The sequence below is a fragment of the Scomber japonicus genome, chromosome 15, assembly GCF_027409825.1.
Source record: "Scomber japonicus isolate fScoJap1 chromosome 15, fScoJap1.pri, whole genome shotgun sequence".
NCBI classification, from domain to species: Eukaryota; Metazoa; Chordata; class Actinopteri; order Scombriformes; family Scombridae; genus Scomber; species Scomber japonicus.
The window spans coordinates 252387-274238 of NC_070592.1; the positions used below are offsets into that span (position 1 = coordinate 252387).

General features: G+C 53.4%; 2 protein-coding genes across 2 annotated transcripts in view; one reads left to right on the forward strand and one right to left on the reverse strand.

The window, feature by feature from the left end:
* Nucleotides 1-9196, forward strand: part of lrp12 (low density lipoprotein receptor-related protein 12) — a 9665-nt gene extending 469 nt beyond the window's left edge. The window contains 11 exon segments of the mRNA XM_053334259.1: nucleotides 2117-2176; nucleotides 3467-3602; nucleotides 3684-3886; nucleotides 4675-4922; nucleotides 5460-5609; nucleotides 5859-6080; nucleotides 6579-6845; nucleotides 7383-7585; nucleotides 7694-7826; nucleotides 7905-8216; nucleotides 8218-9196. Of these exon segments, the coding sequence (XP_053190234.1) occupies nucleotides 2117-2176; nucleotides 3467-3602; nucleotides 3684-3886; nucleotides 4675-4922; nucleotides 5460-5609; nucleotides 5859-6080; nucleotides 6579-6845; nucleotides 7383-7585; nucleotides 7694-7826; nucleotides 7905-8216; nucleotides 8218-8802 (2519 nt within the window). The 3' untranslated portion in view covers nucleotides 8803-9196.
* A 3819-nt stretch (nucleotides 9197-13015) lies between these two features.
* The window catches only part of LOC128374508 (regulating synaptic membrane exocytosis protein 2-like), a 44161-nt gene continuing 35324 nt past the window's right edge, over nucleotides 13016-21852 (reverse strand). Inside the window, exons 35-46 of the mRNA XM_053334776.1 lie at nucleotides 20392-21078; nucleotides 20185-20226; nucleotides 19974-20031; nucleotides 19732-19778; nucleotides 19308-19374; nucleotides 18968-19102; nucleotides 18454-18620; nucleotides 17249-17384; nucleotides 16325-16437; nucleotides 14117-14218; nucleotides 13702-13841; nucleotides 13016-13204 (exon numbers count right to left, since the gene is read on the reverse strand). Of these exons, the coding sequence (XP_053190751.1) occupies nucleotides 13016-13204; nucleotides 13702-13841; nucleotides 14117-14218; nucleotides 16325-16437; nucleotides 17249-17384; nucleotides 18454-18620; nucleotides 18968-19102; nucleotides 19308-19374; nucleotides 19732-19778; nucleotides 19974-20031; nucleotides 20185-20226; nucleotides 20392-21078 (1883 nt within the window). The remainder of the gene's footprint in view (nucleotides 13205-13701; nucleotides 13842-14116; nucleotides 14219-16324; nucleotides 16438-17248; nucleotides 17385-18453; nucleotides 18621-18967; nucleotides 19103-19307; nucleotides 19375-19731; nucleotides 19779-19973; nucleotides 20032-20184; nucleotides 20227-20391; nucleotides 21079-21852) is intronic.

Sequence of the window (21852 nt, forward strand, 5' to 3'; positions counted from 1 at the left end):
GCTCCCAGTGTGTTCCCAGGGTGTCCCCAGTGTGTCCCCAGTTTGCTCCCAGTGTGTTCCCAGTATGTTCCCAGTGTGCTCCCACTGTGTTCCCAGTGTGTCCCCAGTGTGTTCCCAGTGTGTTCCCAGTTTGCTCCCAGTGTGTTCCCACTGTGTTCCCAGTGTGTCCCCAGTGAGTCCCCAGTGTGTTCCCACTGTGTTCCCAGTTTGCTCCCAGTGTGTTCCCAGTCTGTTCCCAGTGTGTCCCCAGTGTGTTCCCAGTGTGTCCCCAGTGAGTCCCCAGTGTTCCCAGTGAGTTCCCAGTGTGTTCCCAGTTTGCTCCCACTGTGTTCCCAGTGTGTTCCCAGTGTGCTCGCAGTGTGTCCCCACTGTGTTCCCAGTTTGCTCCCAGTGTGTTCCCAGTGTTCCCAGTGTGTTCCCAGTGTTCCCAGTGTGTCCCCAGTTTGCTCCCAGTGTGTCCCCAGTGTGTTCCCAGTGTGTTCCCACTGTGTTCCCAGTGTGTCCCCAGTCTGTTCCCAGTGTGTTCCCAGTGTGTCCCCAGTCTGTTCCCAGTGTGTTCCCACTGTGTTCCCAGTGTGTCCCCAGTCTGTTCCCAGTGTGTTCCCAGTGTGTCCCCAGTGTGTCCCCAGTGAGTCCCCAGTGTGTCCCCAGTATGTCCCCAGTGTGTCCCCAGTGTGTTCCCACTGTGTTCCCACTGTGTTCCCAGTTTGCTCCCAGTGTGTTCCCAGTCTGTTCCCAGTGTGTCCCCAGTGTGTTCCCACTGTGTTCCCCGTGTGTTCCCAGTGAGTTCCCAGTGTGTTCCCAGTTTGCTCCCAGTGTGTTCCCAGTGTGTCCCCAGTGTGTTCCCAGTGTGTTCCCAGTGTGTCCCCAGTGTGTTCCCAGTGTGTCCCCAGTGTGTTCCCACTGTGTCCCCAGTGTGTCCCCAGTGTGTCCCCAGTGTGTCCCCAGTGTGTTCCCAGTGTGTCCCCAGTGTGTTCCCACTGTGTCCCCAGTGTGTCCCCAGTGTGTCCCCAGTGTGTTCCCCGTGTGTTCCCCGTGTGTTCCCAGTGTGTTCCCAGTGTGTCCCCAGTGTGTTCCCACTGTGTTCCCACTGTGTTCCCAGTGTGTTCCCACTGTGTTCCCCGTGTGTTCCCCGTGTGTTCCCAGTGTGTTCCCAGTGTGTTCCCAGTCTTCCCACTGTGTCCCCAGTGTGTCCCCAGTGTGTTCCCCGTGTGTTCCCAGTGTGTTCCCAGTGTGTCCCCAGTGTGTCCCCAGTGTGTTCCCACTGTGTTCCCACTGTGTTCCCAGTGTGTCCCCAGTGTGTTCCCCGTGTGTTCCCAGTGTGTTCCCAGTGTGTCCCCAGTGTGTCCCCAGTGTGTTCCCACTGTGTCCCCAGTGTGTCCCCAGTGTGTTCCCACTGTGTTCCCACTGTGTTCCCAGTGTGTTCCCACTGTGTTCCCCGTGTGTTCCCACTGTGTTCCCCGTGTGTTCCCAGTGTGTTCCCAGTGTGTTCCCAGTCTTCCCACTGTGTCCCCAGTGTGTCCCCCGTGTGTTCCCAGTGTGTCCCCAGTGTGCTCCCAGTGTGTTCCCAGTGTGTTCCCAGTGTTCCCAGTGTGTCCCCAGTATGTTCCCAGTTGGCTCCCAGTGTGTCCCCAGTGTGTCCCCAGTGTGTCCCCAGTGTGTCCCCAGTGTGTCCCCACTGTGTTCCCACTGTGTTCCCACTGTGTTCCCCGTGTGTTCCCACTGTGTTCCCCGTGTGTTCCCAGTGTGTTCCCAGTGTGTCCCCAGTGTGTTCCCAGTGTGTCCCCAGTGTGTTCCCAGTGTGTCCCCAGTGTGTTCCCCGTGTGTTCCCACTGTGTTCCCCGTGTGTTCCCAGTGTGTTCCCAGTGTGTTCCCCGTGTGTTCCCACTGTGTTCCCCGTGTGTTCCCAGTGTGTTCCCAGTGTGTTCCCAGTGTGTTCCCCACTGTGTTCCCACTGTGTTCCCAGTGTGTCCCCAGTGTGTTCCCAGTTTGCTCCCAGTGTGTCCCCAGTGTGTCCCCAGTGTGTTCCCAGTTTGCTCCCAGTGTGATTGATAGACAAAACAGGAAGTAAAGAAGAAGCTAACTTCCTGTCTGTTCTTTGGACTCTGTTTCCCAGGATGCATTGCTGCCGCCTCTGAGAGGAACGACAACGTTTACGTGTCCGGGATCTCCAACGGTGAGGTCACACCTGATCAGCCAATCACACCAGGACACCCCCCCCCCCCCCCGCCTTTAAACCAGAACCCCCCCCCCCTCTAACCTGTCTGTCTCTCTCTAACCTGTCTGTCTCTCTAACCTGTCTGTCTCTAACCTGTCTCTCTCTAACCTGTCTGTCTCTCTAACCTGTCTGTCTCTAACCTGTCTCTCTCTAACCTGTCTGTCTCTCTCTCTAACCTGTCTGTCTGTCTCTCTAACCTGTCTCTCTCTAACCTGTCTGTCTCTAACCTGTCTCTCTCTAACCTGTCTGTCTCTCTCTAACCTGTCTCTCTAACCTGTCTCTCTCTAACCTGTCTCTCTGTAACCTGTCTGTCTCTAACCTGTCTCTCTGTAACCTGTCTGTCTGTAACCTGTCTGTCTCTAACCTGTCTCTCTCTAACCTGTCTGTCTCTCTCTAACCTGTCTCTCTCTAACCTGTCTCTCTCTGACCTGTCTGTCTCTAACCTGCCTGTCTCTCTAACCTGTCTCTCTCTAACCTGTCTCTCTCTAACCTGTCTGTCTCTCTCTAACCTGTCTCTCTCTAACCTGTCTGTCTCTCTCTAACCTGTCTCTCTCTAACCTGTCTGTCTCTAAACTGTCTGTCTCTAACCTGCCTGTCTCTCTAACCTGTCTCTCTCTAACCTGTCTGTCTCTAACCTGTCTCTCTCTAACCTGTCTGTCTCTCTCTAACCTGTCTCTCTCTAACCTGTCTCTCTCTGACCTGTCTGTCTCTAACCTGCCTGTCTCTCTAACCTGTCTCTCTCTAACCTGTCTGTCTCTAACCTGTCTGTCTCTAAACTGTCTGTCTCTCTCTAACCTGTCTCTCTCTAACCTGTCTGTCTCTCTCTAACCTGTCTCTCTCTAACCTGTCTGTCTCTCTAACCTGTCTCTCTCTAACCTGTCTCTCTCTAACCTGTCTGTCTCTCTCTAACCTGTCTGTCTCTCTAACCTGTCTCTCTCTAACCTGTCTGTCTCTCTCTACCCTGTCTGTCTCTCTCTAACCTGTCTGTCTCTCTAACCTGTCTCTCTAACCTGTCTGTCTCTCTAACCTGTCTGTCTCTCTAACCTGTCTGTCTCTCTCTAATCTGTCTCTCTAACCTGTCTGTCTCTCTAACCTGTCTCTCTCTAACCTGTCTGTCTCTCTAACCTGTCTGTCTCTCTCTAATCTGTCTGTCTGTCTCTAACCTGTCTGTCTCTCTCTAACCTGTCTGTCTCTCTAACCTGTCTCTCTCTAACCTGTCTGTCTCTCTCTAACCTGTCTGTCTCTCAGCCTGTGGCGAGGGGGCGGAGCTCCTGTGGGCCTCCAGCGGTGTCATCACCAGCCCCGGTTGGCCGTTCCAGTATCCGGCCCGCCTGAACTGCAGCTGGAACATCAGAGCGCGACCCGGAGACACCGTCACCATCAGGTAACACGGCCGTTTCCATGGTTACTGCATCAGCCACAAGAGGCCAGAGGTCAGAGGTCTGATGTGTCCTGTCCCCCTCAGCTTCCAGGACTTTGACCTGCAGGGTTCCCACCGCTGCTCCTCAGACTGGATGTCTGTCAGCAGCTACAGGAACCTGGATGGACTGCGGGTCTGCGGTTCCTCCCTCCCCCCCCCCTACATCTCCTCCCAGGACCACGTCTGGATCCACTTCCACTCTGACGACAGCCTGACAGGGAAGGGCTTCAGACTGTCCTACATCTCTGGTGAGGGTCAGGACCCCAGGACCTGTTCTCTGGAGGTCTCTGAGGGTCTGTTTATTGTAGTGGGGGGGGTCTAAGCCTATGGCAGCATAAGTTAAGAGCTCAGGTGGGGGGGGTCTAAGCCTATGGCAGCATAAGTTAAGAGCTCAGGTGGGGGGGGTTCTAAGCCTATGGCAGCATAAGTTAAGAGCTCAGGTGGGGGGGGTTCTAAGCCTATGGCAGCATAAGTTAAGAGCTCAGGTGGGGGGGTCTAAGCCTATGGCAGCATAAGTTAAGAGCTCAGGTGGGGGGGTCTAAGCCTATGGCAGCATAAGTTAAGAGCTCAGGTGGGGGGGTCTAAGCCTATGGCAGCATAAGTTAAGAGCTCAGGTGGGGGGGTCTAAGCCTATGGCAGCATAAGTTAAGAGCTCAGGTGGGGGGGGGTTCTAAGCCTATGGCAGCATAAGTTAAGAGCTCAGGTGGGGGGGGTCTAAGCCTATGGCAGCATAAGTTAAGAGCTCAGGTGGGGGGGGGGGGGGTAATTGTATGTTTTAAGTTTCTCAAATTACATGTTTTTCTGTTTTATATAAAGCACATTGAGTTACCATTGTGTATGAAATGCGCTATATAAGGACCTGTTCTCTGGAGGTCTCTGAGGGTCTGTGTGGTCTCTGAGGGTCTGTGTGGTCTCTGAGGGTCTGTGTGGTCTCTGAGGGTCTGTGTGGTCTCTGAGGGTCTGTGTGGTCTCTGAGGGTCTGTGTGGTCCTGGTGGTTCAGGTCTCTGAGGGTCTGTGTGGTCCTTGTGGTTGCAGGTAAGCTGGAGGCCTCCAGCTGTGACGTGGACCAGTTCCACTGCTCTAACGGGAAGTGCATCCCGGACTTGTGGCGCTGCAACTCGATGGACGAGTGCGGAGACAACTCTGACGAGGAGCTGTGTGTGGACTCTCCGTTCTCCTTCCAGCCCTGCAGCCTGAACCAGTTCCCCTGCCTGTCCCGCTACACCCGCATCTACACCTGCCTGCCCCACAGCCTGCGCTGCGACGGCAGCATCGACTGCCAGGTAACTACCCACAATGCACCTCTGCCAGGTAACTACCCACAATGCACCTCTGCCAGGTAACTACCCACAATGCACCTCTGCCAGGTAACTACCCACAATGCACCTGGGACTGCCAGGTAACTACCCACAATGCACCTGGGACTGCCAGGTAACTACCCACAATGCACCTGGGACTGCCAGGTAACTACCCACAATGCACCTGTGAGACTGTCTCTAGCCTTCCTGTGAAGTCCAGATCTTCAGCAGTTCAGTACGGGTGGCATCAGTGCACCTGCCGAGAATCTGCCGAGAACCTGCTTAGAACCTGCCGAGAACCTGCTTAGAACCTGCCGAGAACCTGCTTAGAACCTGCCGAGAACCTGCTTAGAACCTATAGTTTAGTTTAGTTTAGTTTATTTGGATCCCCATTAGCTGTTACCAAGGCAACATCCTTGATCCCCCCCCCAGTCTGACCCCCCCCCCCCCCCCCCAGTCTGCCCCCCCCAGTCTGCCCCCCCCCCCCCTGTCTGAGTCTGATGTGGTCTCTGTGTGTTCCAGGACCTCGGGGATGAGATCGACTGTGACGTTCCCACTTGTGGAGAATGGTTGAGGAACTTCTACGGTTCCTTCAGTTCTCCAAACTACCCCGACTTCTACCCCCCCGGCAGTAACTGCACCTGGCTGATCGACACCGGAGACCACAGGAAGGTAACCTCTGACCTCTGACCTCTGACCCCTGACCTCTGACCCCTGACACACATTGGTTCATTATTCATATACAACATTTAATAATCTTTTAAAATTCTTTATTTCAAGTTTTTAGATTTAGTTTGAAAATAAATGTTCAGCTCAGTTTGTTTAAAGTGGAACAGTCAAGACTTCCTGTGTGTTGCCATGGTAACTTCCTGCATGTTGCCGTGGTAACTTCCTGCGTGTTGTCATGGTAACCTCCTCCAGGTCATCCTGCGGTTCACAGACTTCAAGCTGGACGGCACCGGCTACGGCGACTACGTGAAGGTCTACGACGGTCTGGAGGAGAACCCTCGCCGGCTCCTCCGGGTTCTCACCGCCTTCGACTCCAGAGCGCCCGTCGCCGTGGTTTCATCGTCCGGTCAGCTCCGAGTTCACTTCTACGCCGACAAGATCAACGCCGCCCGAGGATTTAACGTCACCTACCAGGTACTTCCTGTTCCTGTACAACGTCACCTACCAGGAAGGAAGGAAGGTAGGAAGGAAGGAGGGAGGAAGGAAGGAGGGAGGGAGGAAGGAAGGAAGGAAGGAAGGGGGGAGTGCTGACGGTTCTCTGTGGGGGGAGGGAGGAAGGAGGGAGGAAGGAAGGAAGGAAGGAAGGGGGGAGTGTTGACGGTTCTCTGTGGGGTTAAAGGAAGGGAGGGAGGAAGGAAGGAAGGAGGGAGGGAGGGAGGGAGGAAGGAGGGAGGGAGGAAGGAAGGAAGGAAGGAAGGAAGGACAGATGGAAGGAAGGACAGATGGAAGGAAGGACAGATGGAAGGAAGGAAAGAAGGAAGGAAGGAAGGACGGAAGGAAGGAAGGACAGATGGAGGGACAGATGGAGGGAAGGAAGGAAAGAAGGAAAGGATGGAGGGAAGGAAGGAAGGAAGGAAGACTGGCAGGCTATCTTGGGGCCGGCGTGTTGACGGTTGTGTGTGGGTTCTCCAGGTGGACGGGTTCTGCCTGCCGTGGGAGGTTCCGTGCGGGGGGAACTGGGGGTGCTACACGGAGCAGCAGCGGTGTGACGGGTTCTGGCACTGCCCGAACGGCCGGGACGAGCAGAACTGTTCTAGCTGCCAGGAGGACGAGTTCCCCTGCTCCAGGAACGGAGCCTGCTACCCGCGCTCCGACCGCTGCAACTACCAGAACCGCTGCCCCAACGGCTCCGACGAGAAGAACTGCTTCTTCTGCCAGCCCGGGAACTTCCACTGCAAGGTACCTGACCTCTGACCTCTGACCTCTGACCCCTGGGACCTGGGACCTGACCCCTGGGACCTGACCCCTGGGACCTGACCCCTGGGACCTGAGACCTGACCCCTGACCCCTGACCCCTGGGACCTGAAGACCTGAGAACTGAGACCTGACCTCTGACCCCTGGGACCTGACCTCTGACCCCTGGGACCTGACCCCTGAGACCTGACCCCTGACCCCTGAGACCTGACCCCTGACCCCTGACCCCTAAGACCTGACCTCTGACCCCTAAGACCTGACCTCTGACCCCTGAGACCTGAGACCTGACCCCTGAGACCTGAGACCTGAGACATGACCCCTGACCCCTGGGACCTGACCTCTGACCCCTGGGACCTGACCTCTGACCCCTGAGACCTGAGACATGACCCCTGACCCCTAAGACATGACCTCTGACCCCTGACCTCTGACCTTTAAATACTTCCTTTAAGAGCTTTTATTAAAATATGTAGGGTCCCAGATGGCATGTGTGACTCACTCTGACCTTTGACCTTTGACCTCTAGAATAACCGCTGCGTGTTCGAGTCGTGGGTGTGCGACGCTCAGGACGACTGCGGCGACGGCAGCGATGAGGAGCGCTGTCCCGTCGTCGTGCCGACCAGAGTCATCACGGCCGCTGTGATTGGCAGCCTGATCTGCGGCCTCCTATTGGTCATCGCCCTCGGCTGCACCTGCAAGCTCTACTCGCTGCGCATGTTCGAACGCAGGTATCTGATTGGTCGCTGTGTGAATGCAGCTCTGTGATTGGTCGCTGTGTGACTGCAGCTCTGTGATTGGTCGTTGTGTGACTGCAGCTCTGTGATTGGTCGTTGCAGGTCCTTTGAGACGCAGCTGTCCCGCGTGGAGGCGGAGCTACTGAGACGAGAAGCCCCGCCCTCCTACGGTCAGCTGATCGCTCAGGGTCTGATCCCGCCTGTCGAAGACTTCCCCGTCTGCTCTGGGAGCCAGGTAGGGTTCTGGTTCTGGTTCTGGTTCTGGTTCTACTGGGTTCTCCTCCAGCTGTTAACGGTTCTTTTGTGTCTTCAGGCTTCGGTTCTGGAGAACCTGCGCCTGGCGGTCCGCTCTCAGCTCGGCTTCACTTCCCTGCGCCTCCCGTCCACCGGTCGTCATAGCAACCTGTGGCGCCGGCTCTTCACCTTCTCCCGGTCTCGGCGGTCCGGTTCTCTGGCGCTGGTCTCGGCGGACCTGGAGGACGGCGCCGGGACCGGGAGCGCCGGGAGTTCTGGTTCGGACCCGCTGTCTCCGGACTCGGACGACACGGACACGGAGGGCGAGCGGGGGGGGGGACGCGGCGCGGGAGCCGCGGGCGGACCGGTGGCCCCCGTCCCTCAGAAGACCCCCCCCCTCCGGCGCCGTGGAGGCCGTGGTCTCCGTGGCGACCTCGGCGACCGGCCGAGTCCGAGACCGGCCCAGAGAGACCCCGCCCGCCTCCGTCGCCGTGGTAACTTCGAGTCCGGACCCCGACGCCTCAGGGGTCCGGGTCCCACCCCCCTCCGCCCTGCGGCGCCTGGCCCAGAACCTGCACCGCCTCGCCAGAACCCTGACCGGGACCGGACAGAACCCGCAGAACCAGACCTGGACCAATCACAGTCCGCTCCGCCAGCTGGAGACAGGAAGGGGCGGGGCCGACGGCGGCGAGCGCCGAGGGAGCGGAGAGGAAGAAGAAGACGTGGAGCTGCTGATCCCCGACTCCGACTCTTCCTCCTCGTCCTCATTGGTCGGGGATGTCCGACAGCCGCTGCTGGAGCCGCGCCCCCCGTCCGCAGGCCACGCCCACTGCCATCACCATGGTAACGGCGGGCGAGGCTGCGGCGGCCCCTGCGAACACTGCGGCATCGTACACACGGCGCGCGTCCCTGACGCCTGCCTGGAGGCGGCGAGGAGGACGGAGAGCAGCGACGATGAGCTGCTGCTGCTCAGCTAACGTGCTAACGAACAGGCTAACCTGCGGAGCTAACGTGCTAACTGACTTATAATGCTAATGCTACTCTCAGCTAGCCAATATGCTAACACTGAAGTGTTAGCATGTTCGCTAGCTGCACTACAGCTAGCCAACATGCTAACACTTGTTAGTATATGTTAGCGTGTTAGCTCTCAGCAGGTTTTGGCCTCCAGTGATGTCGGAGAAGAACGGACCAATCAGAGGCTGTGAGGGGAGTGATGTCACTGATTGGACTCGATGTTGGTGCGACCAGATAAACTGTCCCCTGTTGTTCCCGCTCCGTCCGTTAAAACGCTCCCCGATGGTACGACTGTAAACTCTGCTGTGCAACACACTAAATGTTCCCCGCTTGTTTCCACTGAGGAGGTCACATGACAGACGGTCACATGACAGACGGTCACATGACAGAAGGTCACATGACAGACGGTCACGTGACAGAAGGTCACATGACAGACGGTCACGTGACAGAAGGTCACATGACAGACGGAGGGTCACATGACAGACGGTCACATGACAGAAGGTCACATGACAGAAGGTCACATGACAGACGGTCACATGACAGACGGAGGGTCACATGACAGACGGAGGGTCACATGACAGACGGAGAGTCACATGACAGACGGTCACATGACAGAAGGTCACATGACAGACGGTCACATGACAGACGGTCACATGACAGACGGAGAGTCACATGACAGACGGAGAGTCACATGACAGACGGTCACATGACAGAAGGTCACATGACAGACGGTCACATGACAGACGGAGGGTCACATGACAGACGGAGAGTCACATGACAGACGGTCACATGACAGAAGGTCACATGACAGACGGTCACATGACAGACGGTCACATGACAGAAGGTCACATGACAGACGGTCACATGACAGACGGTCACATGACAGACGGTCACATGACAGACGGAGAGTCACATGACAGACGGTCACATGACAGGCGGTCACATGACAGACGGTCACATGACAGAAGGTCACATGACAGAAGGTCACATGACAGACGGTCACATGACAGACGGTCACATGACAGACAGACGGAGGGTCACATGACAGACGGTCACATGACAGACGGTCACATGACAGACGGACGGTCACATGACAGACGGAGGGTCACATGACAGACGGTCACATGACAGACGGTCACATGACAGACGGACGGTCACATGACAGACGGTCACATGACAGACGGTCACATGACAGACGGTCACATGACAGACGGAGGGTCACATGACAGACGGAGAGTCACATGACAGACGGTCACATGACAGGCGGTCACATGACAGAAGGTCACATGACAGAAGGTCACATGACAGACGGTCACATGACAGAAGGTCACATGACAGACGGTCACATGACAGAAGGTCACATGACAGACGGTCACATGACAGACGGTCACATGACAGACAGACGGAGGGTCACATGACAGACGGTCACATGACAGACGGTCACATGACAGACGGAGGGTCACATGACAGACGGACGGTCACATGACAGACGGACGGTCACATGACAGACGGTCACATGACAGACGGTCACATGACAGACGGTCACATGACAGACGGACGGTCACATGACAGACGGTCACATGACAGACGGTCACATGACAGACGGAGGGTCACATGACAGAAGGTCACATGACAGACGGTCACATGACAGACGGTCACATGACAGACGGTCACATGACAGAAGGTCACATGACAGACGGTCACATGACAGACGGTCACATGACAGAAGGTCACATGACAGACGGTCACATGACAGACGGTCACATGACAGACGGTCACATGACAGACGGAGGGTCACATGACAGACGGTCACATGACAGACGGAGGGTCACATGACAGACGGAGGGTCACATGACAGACGGTCACATGACAGACGGTCACATGACAGACGGACGGAGGGTCACATGACAGACGGAGGGTCACATGACAGACGGTCACATGACAGACGGAGGGTCACATGACAGACGGAGGGTCACATGACAGACGGACGGAGGGTCACATGACAGACGGAGGGTCACATGACAGACGGAGGGTCACATGACAGACGGACGGAGGGTCACATGACAGACGGACGGAGGGTCACATGACAGACGGAGGGTCACATGACAGACGGAGGGTCACATGACAGACGGACGGAGGGTCACATGACAGACAGACGGTCACATGACAGACGGAGGGTCACATGACAGACGGACGGAGGGTCACATGACAGACGGACGGAGGGTCACATGACAGACGGAGGGTCACATGACAGACGGTCACATGACAGACGGAGGGTCACATGACAGACGGTCACATGACAGACAGACGGAGGGTCACATGACAGACGGAGGGTCACATGACAGACGGAGGGTCACATGACAGACGGAGGGTCACATGACAGACGGTCACATGACAGACGGTCACATGACAGACGGTCACATGACAGACGGTCACATGACAGACGGAGAGTCACATGACAGACGGTCACATGACAGACGGACGGTCACATGACAGACGGAGAGTCACATGACGGACGGTCACATGACAGACGGTCACATGACAGACGGACGGTCACATGACAGACGGTCACATGACAGACGGAGGGTCACATGACAGACGGCTCTCAGTATTAAAGGTTTAATGTTCATCACTCTGCTTCTACAGTCTTCATCATGTTCAGCAGGTCATGTGACCCTCAGCAGGTCATGTGACCCTCAGCAGGTCATGTGACCCTCAGCAGGTCATGTGACCCTCAGCAGGCCATGTGACCCTCAGCAGGTCATGTGACTTTCAGTATCATGGTTCCTCCAGGTTCTAAAGGGAACACAGACGTTCTAACAGCAGGTCAAAGGTCATGAGTCGTGTTTACACTTTAACAACAGAAATGTTTGCCCCCACCCTCAGACTGCCCCCCCCCCCCCAACCCCCCCCCCTCCCCCCTCAGACTGAAGCCATTCACACTGACGTCTGTATTTCTGTATTTATGCTGTTTTACAGTTTTTGGTACTCAGATCAGATCTCAGCTGAACTCTGAATATTTATTATTATAATTATTAATATGATGTTCTTACTGTGTTCTCCTTGTGTTCTCCTTGTGTTCTCCTTGTGTTCTCCTTGTGTTCTCCTTGTGTTCTTACTGTTCTCGTGTTACTTTGCGGTTGTGTAGATATCTCCTGCATGATTCCAGATGTTTGATGTTAGTTTTTTTTTGAGTCTGTAAAGTTACGAACTGTTAAACTGCACTAAAGATTAAAAGTTCACGTTTCAGTCGCTTCCTGTCGTTACTGAATCTGATCAGCGTGTCTCAACCTGAGGCTCGGGGCCCCGTGAGGGACCGCAGCGTGTCTCAACCTGAGGCTCGGGGCCCCGTGAAGGACCGCAGCGTGTCTCAACCTGAGGCTCGGGGCCCCGTGAAGGACCGCAGCGTGTCTCAACCTGAGGCTCGCGGCCCCGTGAAGGACCGCAGCGTGTCTCAACCTGAGGCTCGCGGCCCCGTGAGGGACCGCAGCGTGTCTCAACCTGAGGCTCGGGGCCCCGTGAAGGACACTGAAGTGGAACTTTAACCCTGAAGGAAAGAAACTGATTTAAATTTTAATGACGTTAAATCAGAAGCTTCAATATTCAGCAGCTCGAAGCGCCGGAACCTGCAGAACCGTACTCTCATTGGTGACACCTGAAGAACCTTGTAGAACCCTACAGAACCATAGATCTTGTCAGTGGAACCTGTTGGAACCTGTTGGAACCAGACTCATGTTAGAACCTTAACAGCAGAACCTCACAGAACAGAAACATCTTCAGTGTTCAGAATCTTTTATTTTTGGGTTCTCATGTTCTCATGTTCTGTAACTGTGTTCTAAACGTTCCAAACATGAAGAAGCAGAACGTTGTTCTCGTCTCCATGGAAACTATCAGGTGACTTAATCTACGGTTTCTGCGTCTAACAGTCACATGACTCCTCAGGAGCTGCTGTGATTGGCCGGCAGGTGGAGGTCACATGTCCTTTTTTTCCCAGCATGCTCTGCCAGGTTCCACCCCCCCCCCCGCCCCCCCCGCCGGGGTGGGGCTCCTTCCTCCCACTGGTGACATCATCATGACGCTGTTATGACACCGCTCTGATGTCATCATGCAGCAGCAGAGGATCCACCCGGTAACGGCCCGTTGCTATGGTGATACGATAAGTCCCGCCTCCTCGCACTACGACTTCCCGCCCTCTGTTTCCTTATTGGTCAGTGGGGCCAAGGCGGGGTCCACCAATGAGGTGGCAGGAAACAGTTTAAACCAGCCAATCACCATGTTGGATAAGTCCAGGTCGTCCAATAGGATCTGAGCAGAGCCCATGAAGGATTTATGGTCCATCCTCCCGTAGTCGCCCCAAACGATGATCTACAGGAAGTGACATCACACACAGCTGATTACATCACTGCTGGTTACTGTGTGTGTGTGTGTGTGTGTGTGTGTGTGTGTGTCTCTGTGTGTGTGTGTGTGTGTGTGTGTGTGTGTGCGTGCGTGTGTGTGTGTGTGTGTCTCTGTGTGCGTGCGTGTGTGTGTGTGTGTGTCTCTGTGTGTGTGTGTGTGTGTGTGTGTGTGTTACTGTGTGTGTGTGTGTGTGTGTGCGTGTGTTACTGTGTGTGTGTGTGTGTGTGTGTGTGTGCGTGTGTTACTGTGTGTATGTGTGTGTGTGTATGTGTGTATGTGTGTGTGTGTATGTGTGTCTGTCTGTCTGTGTGTGTGTGTGTGTGTGTGTGTGTGTGTGTGTGTGTGTGTGTGTCTGTGTCTGTGTCTGTGTGTGTGTGTGTGTGTGTGTGTCTGTGTGTGTGTGTGTGTGTGTGTGTGTGTGTGAGAGTGTGTGAGTGTGTGTGTGTGTGTGTGTGTGTGTGTACCTGCAGGACTTTTCCTTCTGGGTTCTCCTCAAACTGAAGTTGTTGTTGATAAAGCGGGTCGAGAGTTTTTCTTGCCAGACGAGTTCGACGCTTCAACACACACTTCCCGTTATCCATCAGGTAGACCTTCACATACGGAGCTACACACACACACACACACACACACACAGTAACACACAGTAACACACACACACACACAGTAACACACACACAGTAAAACACACACACAGTAAAACACACACACAGTAAAACACACACACAGAAGTTCAGGTGTTATGCTTATTACTGTGTATAGTGTGTATTGTGTGTATAGTGTGTATTGTGTGTATTGTGTGTATTGTGTGTATTGTGTGTATTGTGTAGTACAGTGGGCTGTCAGTGTGTAGTAACAGTGTGTAGTTTTGTGTATTTTCACCTGGTGTGTTCTTGTTGCCTTGTTTACCCACAAGGCCGCGGGCTCGGATCACTTCCACGTCCAGACGCTCCTTCCTGTGGACCATCCCGATCTGGATGTCACCTGACCACCAAACAGCCAATCAGAGCAGCTTGTGTCACATGATGCAACATCCTGGACTACACTGAACCCTAACCCGCCTAACCCTAACGTCCGTCAACGTCCGTCAACATCGTCAACGTCGTCAACGTCCGTTAACATCGTCAACATCGTCAACGTCCGTTAACATCGTCAACATCGTCAACGTCCGTCAACGTCGTCAACATCGTCAACATCGTCAACATCGTCAACATCGTCAACATCGTCAACGTCGTCAACGTCGTCAACGTCCGTCAACATCGTCAACATCGTCAACATCGTCAACATAGTCAACATCGTCAACGTCCGTCAACATCGTCAACGTCGTCAACGTCCGTTAACATCGTCAACATCGTCAACGTCCGTCAACATCGTCAACGTCGTCAACGTCGTCAACATCGTCAACATCGTCAACGTCCGTCAACATCGTCAACGTCGTCAACATCGTCAACATCGTCAACATAGTCAACATCGTCAACGTCCGTTAACATCGTCAACGTCCGTCAACGTCGTCAACATCGTCAACGTCCGTTAACATCGTCAACGTCGTCAACATCGTCAACGTCGTCAACATCGTCAACGTCGTTAACATCGTCAACGTCCGTTAACATCGTCAACGTCGTCAACGTCGTCAACGTCATTAACATCGTCAACGTCCGTTAACATCGTCAACGTCGTCAACATCGTCAACATCGTCAACGTCATTAACATCGTCAACGTCATTAACATCGTCAACGTCATTAACATCGTCAACGTCCGTTAACATCGTCAACGTCATTAACATCGTCAACGTCATTAACATCGTCAACGTCATTAACATCCGTCAACGTCGTCAACGTCCGTCAACATCCGTCAACATCATCAACATCGTCAACATCTTCAACGCCCGTCAACATCCGTCAACATCATCAACATCCGTCAACATCGTCAACATCATCAACGTTGTCAACGCCCGTCAACGTCGTCAACATCGTCAACATCGACAACGTCGTTAACATCGTCAACGTCGTTAACATGGTCAACGTCCGTCAACATCGTCAACGTCGTCAACATCGTCAACATCATCAACGTTGTCAACGCCCGTCAACGTCGTCTACGTCGTCAACATCGACAACGTCGTTAACATCGTCAACGTCGTTAACATGGTCAACGTCCGTCAATGTCCGTCAACGTCCGTCAACATCGTCAACATCGTCAACGTTGTCAACGCCCGTCAACGTCGTTAACATCGTCAACGTCCGTCAACATCTTCAACGTCCGTCAACATTGTCGACATCGTCAACGCCCGTCAACATCGACAACGTCGTTAACATCGTCAACGTCGTCAACATCGTCTACATCATCAACATCGTCTACATCATCAACATCGTCAACGTCGTTAACATGGTCAACGTCCGTCAATGTCCGTCAACGTCGTCAACGTCCGTTAACATCGTCAACGTCGTTAACATCGTCAACATCGTCAACGTCATCAACATCGTCAACATCGTCAACGTCCGTCAACATCTTCAACGTCCGTCAACATCGTCAACATCGTCAACGTCGTCAACATCGTCAACGTCGTTAACATCGTCAACGTCCGTCAACATCGTCAACTTCTTTCAACATCGTCAACGTCCGTCAACGTCGTCAACATCGTCAACATCGTCAACGTCCGTTAACATCGTCAACTTCTTTCAACATCGTCAACGTCCGTCAACGTCGTCAACATCGTCAACATCGTCAACGTCCGTTAACATCGTCAACGTCCGTTAACATCGTCAACGTCGTTAACATCGTCAACGTCCGTTAACATCGTCAACTTCTTTCAACATCGTCAACATCGTTAACATCGTCAACTTCTTTCAACATCGTCAACGTCCGTTAACATCGTCAACATCATCAACATCGTCAACGTCCGTTAACATCGTCAACGTCGTTAACATCGTCAACGTCGTCAACGTCCGTCAACGTCGTCAACGTCCGTCAACGTCGTCAACGTCCGTCAACGTCGTCAACGTCCATCAACGTCGTCAACACCGTCAACGTCGGCCAACATCTTAATTCGAATAATAACGTAGAAAACCACGTAAAGCTCTGATTGGTCCTTACCCATGGCGGACGTGGCCAGAGTCTGGCGGCCAGCCAGCTGGGCGGGGCCTAAATTCTCCAGGAAGCCGGTGAAATGTTTGTCTGACGCCAACTTTACCCCCGGAAAGATGAGACTGTAGAGAGACAACTATTGATTAGTAGTGATTGATTAGGAGGAGTGATTAGGAGGAGTAGTGAGGAGCAGTGAGGAGTAATGAGGAGTAATGAGGAGTAGTGAGGAGTAATGAGGAGTAGTGAGGAGCAGTGAGGAGTAATGAGGAGTAGTGAGGTGAGGAGTAGTGAGGAGTAATGAGGAGTAGTGAGGAGTAGTGAGGAGCAGTGAGGAGTAATGAGGAGTAATGAGGAGCAGTGAGGAGTAGTGAGGAGTAGTGAGGAGCAGGGAGGAGTAGTGAGGAGTAGTGAGGAGTAATGAGGAGTAGTGAGGAGTAGTGAGGAGTAAAGAGGAGCAGTGAGGAGTAGTGAGGAGTAATGAGGAGTAATGAGGAGTAGTGAGGAGCAGTGAGGAGTAATGAGGAGCAGTGAGGAGCAGTGAGGGGTAATGAGGAGCAGTGAGGAGCAGTGAGGAGTAATGAGGAGTAGTGAGGAGTAATGAGTAGTGAGGAGCAGTGAGGAGTAGTGAGGAGTAGTGAGGAGTAATGAGGAGCAGTGAGGAGTAGTGAGGAGTAGTGAGGAGTAATGAGGAGTAGTGAGGAGTAGTGAGGAGTAGTGAGGAGTAATGAGGAGCAGTGAGGAGTAGTGAGGAGCAGTGAGGAGTAATGAGGAGCAGTGAGGAGCAGTGAGGAGTAGTGAGGAGCAGTGAGGAGTAATGAGGAGCAGTGAGGAGTAGTGAGGAGCAGTGAGGAGTAATGAGGAGCAGTGAGGAGTAGTGAGGAGCAGTGAGGAGTAATGAGGAGTAATGAGGAGTAGTGAGGAGGTGATCCCTACGCTCCAGGTTTCGGGTCTTCGGCGTCGGGGTCGCGGCTCGGCTGTCGAGTTAAACGAGCTTTAAAGTCGACGGCCAATCCGGTTTCTACGCTCCTCTGGACAGGAAGTCTCACCACCTTCTTCTTCTTCTCTTCCTCTGGAGGCCAGACAGGAAGTGGTACTGGTTACCATGGTTATACTGGTTCATACTGGTTACACTGGTTATACTGGTTACACTGGCTATACTGGTTCATACTGGTTACACTGGTTATACTGGTTACACTGGCTATACTGGTTCATACTGGTTACACTGGCTATACTGGTTACACTGGTTATACTGGTTACACTGGTTATACTGGTTACACTGGCTATACTGGTTATACTGGTTCATACTGGTTACACTGGCTATACTGGTTACACTGGTTACACTGGCTACACTGGTTACACTGGTTACACTGGCTATACTGGTTATACTGGTTACACTGGTTACACTGGCTATACTGGTTATACTGGTTACACTGGTTATACTAGTTACACTGGTTATACTGGTTACACTGTTTATACTGGTTACACTGGCTATACTGGTTATACTGGTTACACTGGTTATACTAGTTACACTGGTTACACTGGTTATACTGGTTATACTGGTTATACTGGTTACACTGGCTATACTGGTTATACTGGTTATACTGGTTACACTGGTTACACTGGCTATACTGGTTACACTGGCTATACTGGTTACACTGGTTATACTGGTTACACTGGTTACACTGGCTATACTGGCTATACTGGTTACACTGGTTATACTGGTTAGACTGGTTACACTGGTTACACTGGCTATACTGGTTATACTGGTTCATACTGGTTACACTGGCTATACTGGTTACACTGGTTACACTGTTTACACTGGCTATACTGGTTATACTGGTTACACTGGTTATACTAGTTACACTGGCTATACTGGTTACACTGGCTATACTGGTTACACTGGTTACACTGGCTATACTGGTTATACTGGTTCATACTGGTTACACTGGCTATACTGGTTACACTGGTTACACTGTTTACACTGGCTATACTGGTTCATACTGGTTACACTGGTTATACTAGTTACACTGGCTATACTGGTTACACTGGCTATACTGGTTACACTGGTTACACTGGCTATACTGGTTACACTGGTTATACTATGGTTACTGGATGTTACTGGTTATACTGGGACTGACCCTCAGGATTGGGCTGGGAGGCGCTCTGGCTCTTCAGTCCGACCATTCCCATCATCCGAGCTCCGAAACTGGATCGTCTCTTCTTGTCGTCTTCATCGTCATCGTTTCGTCCCAGCGAGCAGATCTCACCGCCGACGCTCGAAGACTTCTGCAGAGGAGGCGCCGGCCTGTAGGGGGAGACACCTGTCAATCACCTGAGGGCGGGGCTTAGATACACACCTGTCAATCACCTGAGGGCGGGGCTTAGATACACACCTGTCAATCACCTGAGGGCGGGGCTTAGATATACACCTGTCAGTCAAATGAGGGGCGGGGCTTAGATACACACCTGTCAATCACCTGAGGGCGGGGCTTAGATACACACCTGTCAGTCAACTGAGGGGCGGGGCTTACACACACCTGTCAGTCACATGAGGGGCGGGGCTTACACACCTTTTAAGGAGGGGTGAGTCACTACTGTTACTATGACGACCTGCTGTCATCCATCGGAGCATCTGATTGGTCTGTCTCTTACTTTGGGGGCCCCGGCTCCTCCTCCTCTGCTTCCTCCACTGATTCGTTCTTCTGCAGCTTGGCTCCGCCCTCTGCCTCCTTGACTACTTCCTGTGTCCCCAGCTCCACTGATTGGCTCTCCAGAGCCTCCGCCCGACTGCGTCAGCCAATGAGCAGCGAGCGCGGCAGCAGGTAGGCAGAATGAAGAGTGACACGTTAACATGCTAACATGCTAACATGTTAACATGCTAACATGCTAACATGCTATGCTAATATAAACATTAAATCTGACGGTGACCATGACAACAAACGCTCTCATTATGATTTGATGAGTGTGGTTGTCATGGAAACAAGCTTCTCACCTGATCTTGCGGATAGGTCGGGTTTCAGAGGCCGCCATGTCGCTGACGTCACTGTCGCTCACCTGGAGACACAGACAGGTGAGACAGAGACAGGTGAGACAGACATGTGAGACAGAGACAGGTGAAACAGGTGAAACAGGTGAGACAGGTGAGACAGACAGGTGAGACAGAGACAGGTGAAACAGGTGAGATAGGTGAGACAGGTGAGACAGAGACAGGTGAGACAGAGACAGGTGAGACAGAGACAGGTGAAACAGACAGGTGAGACAGACAGGTGAGACAGAGACAGGTGAGACAGACAGGTGAGACAGAGACAGGTGAAACAGGTGAGACAGACAGGTGAGACAGACAGGTGAGACAGACAGGTGAGACAGACAGGTGAGACAGAGACAGGTGAGACAGAAACAGGTGAGACAGGTGAGTGATGTCATGTGTGACCTCACCTTTGGATCCTTCATCACACCTGTGGAGACAGAGAGGGAGGAGTTAGTGATGTCACAGTGATGTCACAGCTTTCAGTGAGCATAGTCGATGATCTCATAGTTTAGTGATGTCACTATTACTACTCTGTGTTACTGATAATCCATCAGTCACACCTGAACTTCCTCTAACGGTCATGTGACTCAGCGCTCTACAGGGGGAGGAGCTACCTGCACGTGGGTGTGGCTAACAGGTGATACTATACCATTGGCTGCCTTCTGCTGCTGGTCCTCCCATGTGACCTCTGCGTCATGGCACAGAGAGAGAGGTGATCAGGTGACCCTTCTGAACTCAGTGACCTCACACATCAAACCAATCATATTGCAGCATTAAACTGAGTCACCTGATCAGTTTACACCTGAACACATCAGCAGACCCTCCTGAGACCAGGACTTACCTTTTCTGGTCCCTCCAGGAGTCGCTGAGCGTCTGTCCGGCTCTGACAGGTGTGATGACATCAGCGTTACAGGTGTGATGACATCAGCGTTACAGGTGTGATGACATCAGCGTTACAGGTGTGATGACATCAGCGTTACACATGAATGAATGAATGAATGAATGAATCTGGTCTACACTGATTTAGTTACACCTGATATGTACACACCTGGAGTCTCCGGGGGCGGGGCTGGTGAGGGGGCGGGGCTAAGCGAAGGGGCGGGGCTAGGTGCAGGGGACAGGGCAGGTTCAGGAGTAGGAGCTGGGGCAGGTGGAGCTGGGGCGGGTGCTGGGGCAGGAGCTGGGGCGGGTGCTGGGGCAGGAGCTGGGGCAGGTGCTGGGGCAGGAGCTGGGGCAGGGGCAGGAGTCGGGGCAGGAACTGGGGCAGGTGCAGGAGGAGCCGGGGCAGGAGCTGGGGCAGGAACTGGGGCAGGAACTGGGGCAGGAGCTGGGGCAGGAGCTGGGGCAGGAACTGGAGCTGGGGCAGGAGCTGGGGCAGGAACTGGAGCTGGGGCAGGAGCTGGGGCAGGAACTGGAGCTGGGGCAGGAGCTGGGGCAGGAGCTGGGGGAGGAGCTGGGGCAGGAACTGGAGCAGGAGCTGGGGCAGGAGCTGGGGCACGAACTGGGGCACGAACTGGGGCAGGTGCAGGAGGAGCTGGGGCAGGAACTGGGGCGCGAACTGGGGCAGGAGCTGGGGCAGGAGCTGGGGCAGGAGCTGGGGCAGGTGCAGGAGGAGGGGCTTGGATTCGTATAAGAGGAGGTTGATGATTGGCAGGTTTGTGGACAGGGGGAGGGGCCTGATGATGCAGCATGGGGGGGGCGATGATTGGTGCTTCTGGGGTGGGCGACGTCAAAACTGAAGAAGAAAAAGGAAATGATGATCAGAGGTGATCACATGACCTGGACAGGTAACCAATCAGATGGCTAGTTTCCTGCTTCTGCTGACGCTCACGAATTCTGAGAAATACGACAAAAACAGACCCAGCTCATAGAACCTTATGAACCTACTAGAACGCTGCGCTCCCAGCTCATAGAACCTTATGAACCTACTAGAACACTGCGCTCCCAGCTCATAGAACCTTATGAACCTACTAGAACGCTGCGCTCCCAGCTCATAGAACCTTATGAACCTACTAGAACACTGCGCTCCCAGCTCATAGAACCTTATGAACCTACTAGAACACTGTGCTCCCAGCTCATAGAACCTTATGAACCTACTAGAACACTGTGCTCCCAGCTCATAGAACCTTATGAACCTACTAGAACACTGCGCTCCCAGCTCATAGAACCTTATGAACCTACTAGAACATTGTGCTCCCAGCTCATAGAACCTTATGAACCTACTAGAACACTGCGCTCCCAGCTCATAGAACCTTATGAACCTACTAGAACACTGCGCTCCCAGCTCATAGAACCTTATGAACCTACTAGAACACTGCGCTCCCAGCTCATAGAACCTTATGAACCTACTAGAACGCTGCGCTCCCAGCTCATAGAACCTTATGAACCTACTAGAACGCTGCGCTCCCAGCTCATAGAACCTTATGAACCTACTAGAACGCTGCGCTCCCAGCTCATAGAACCTTATGAACCTACTAGAACGCTGCGCTCCCAGCTCATAGAACCTTAT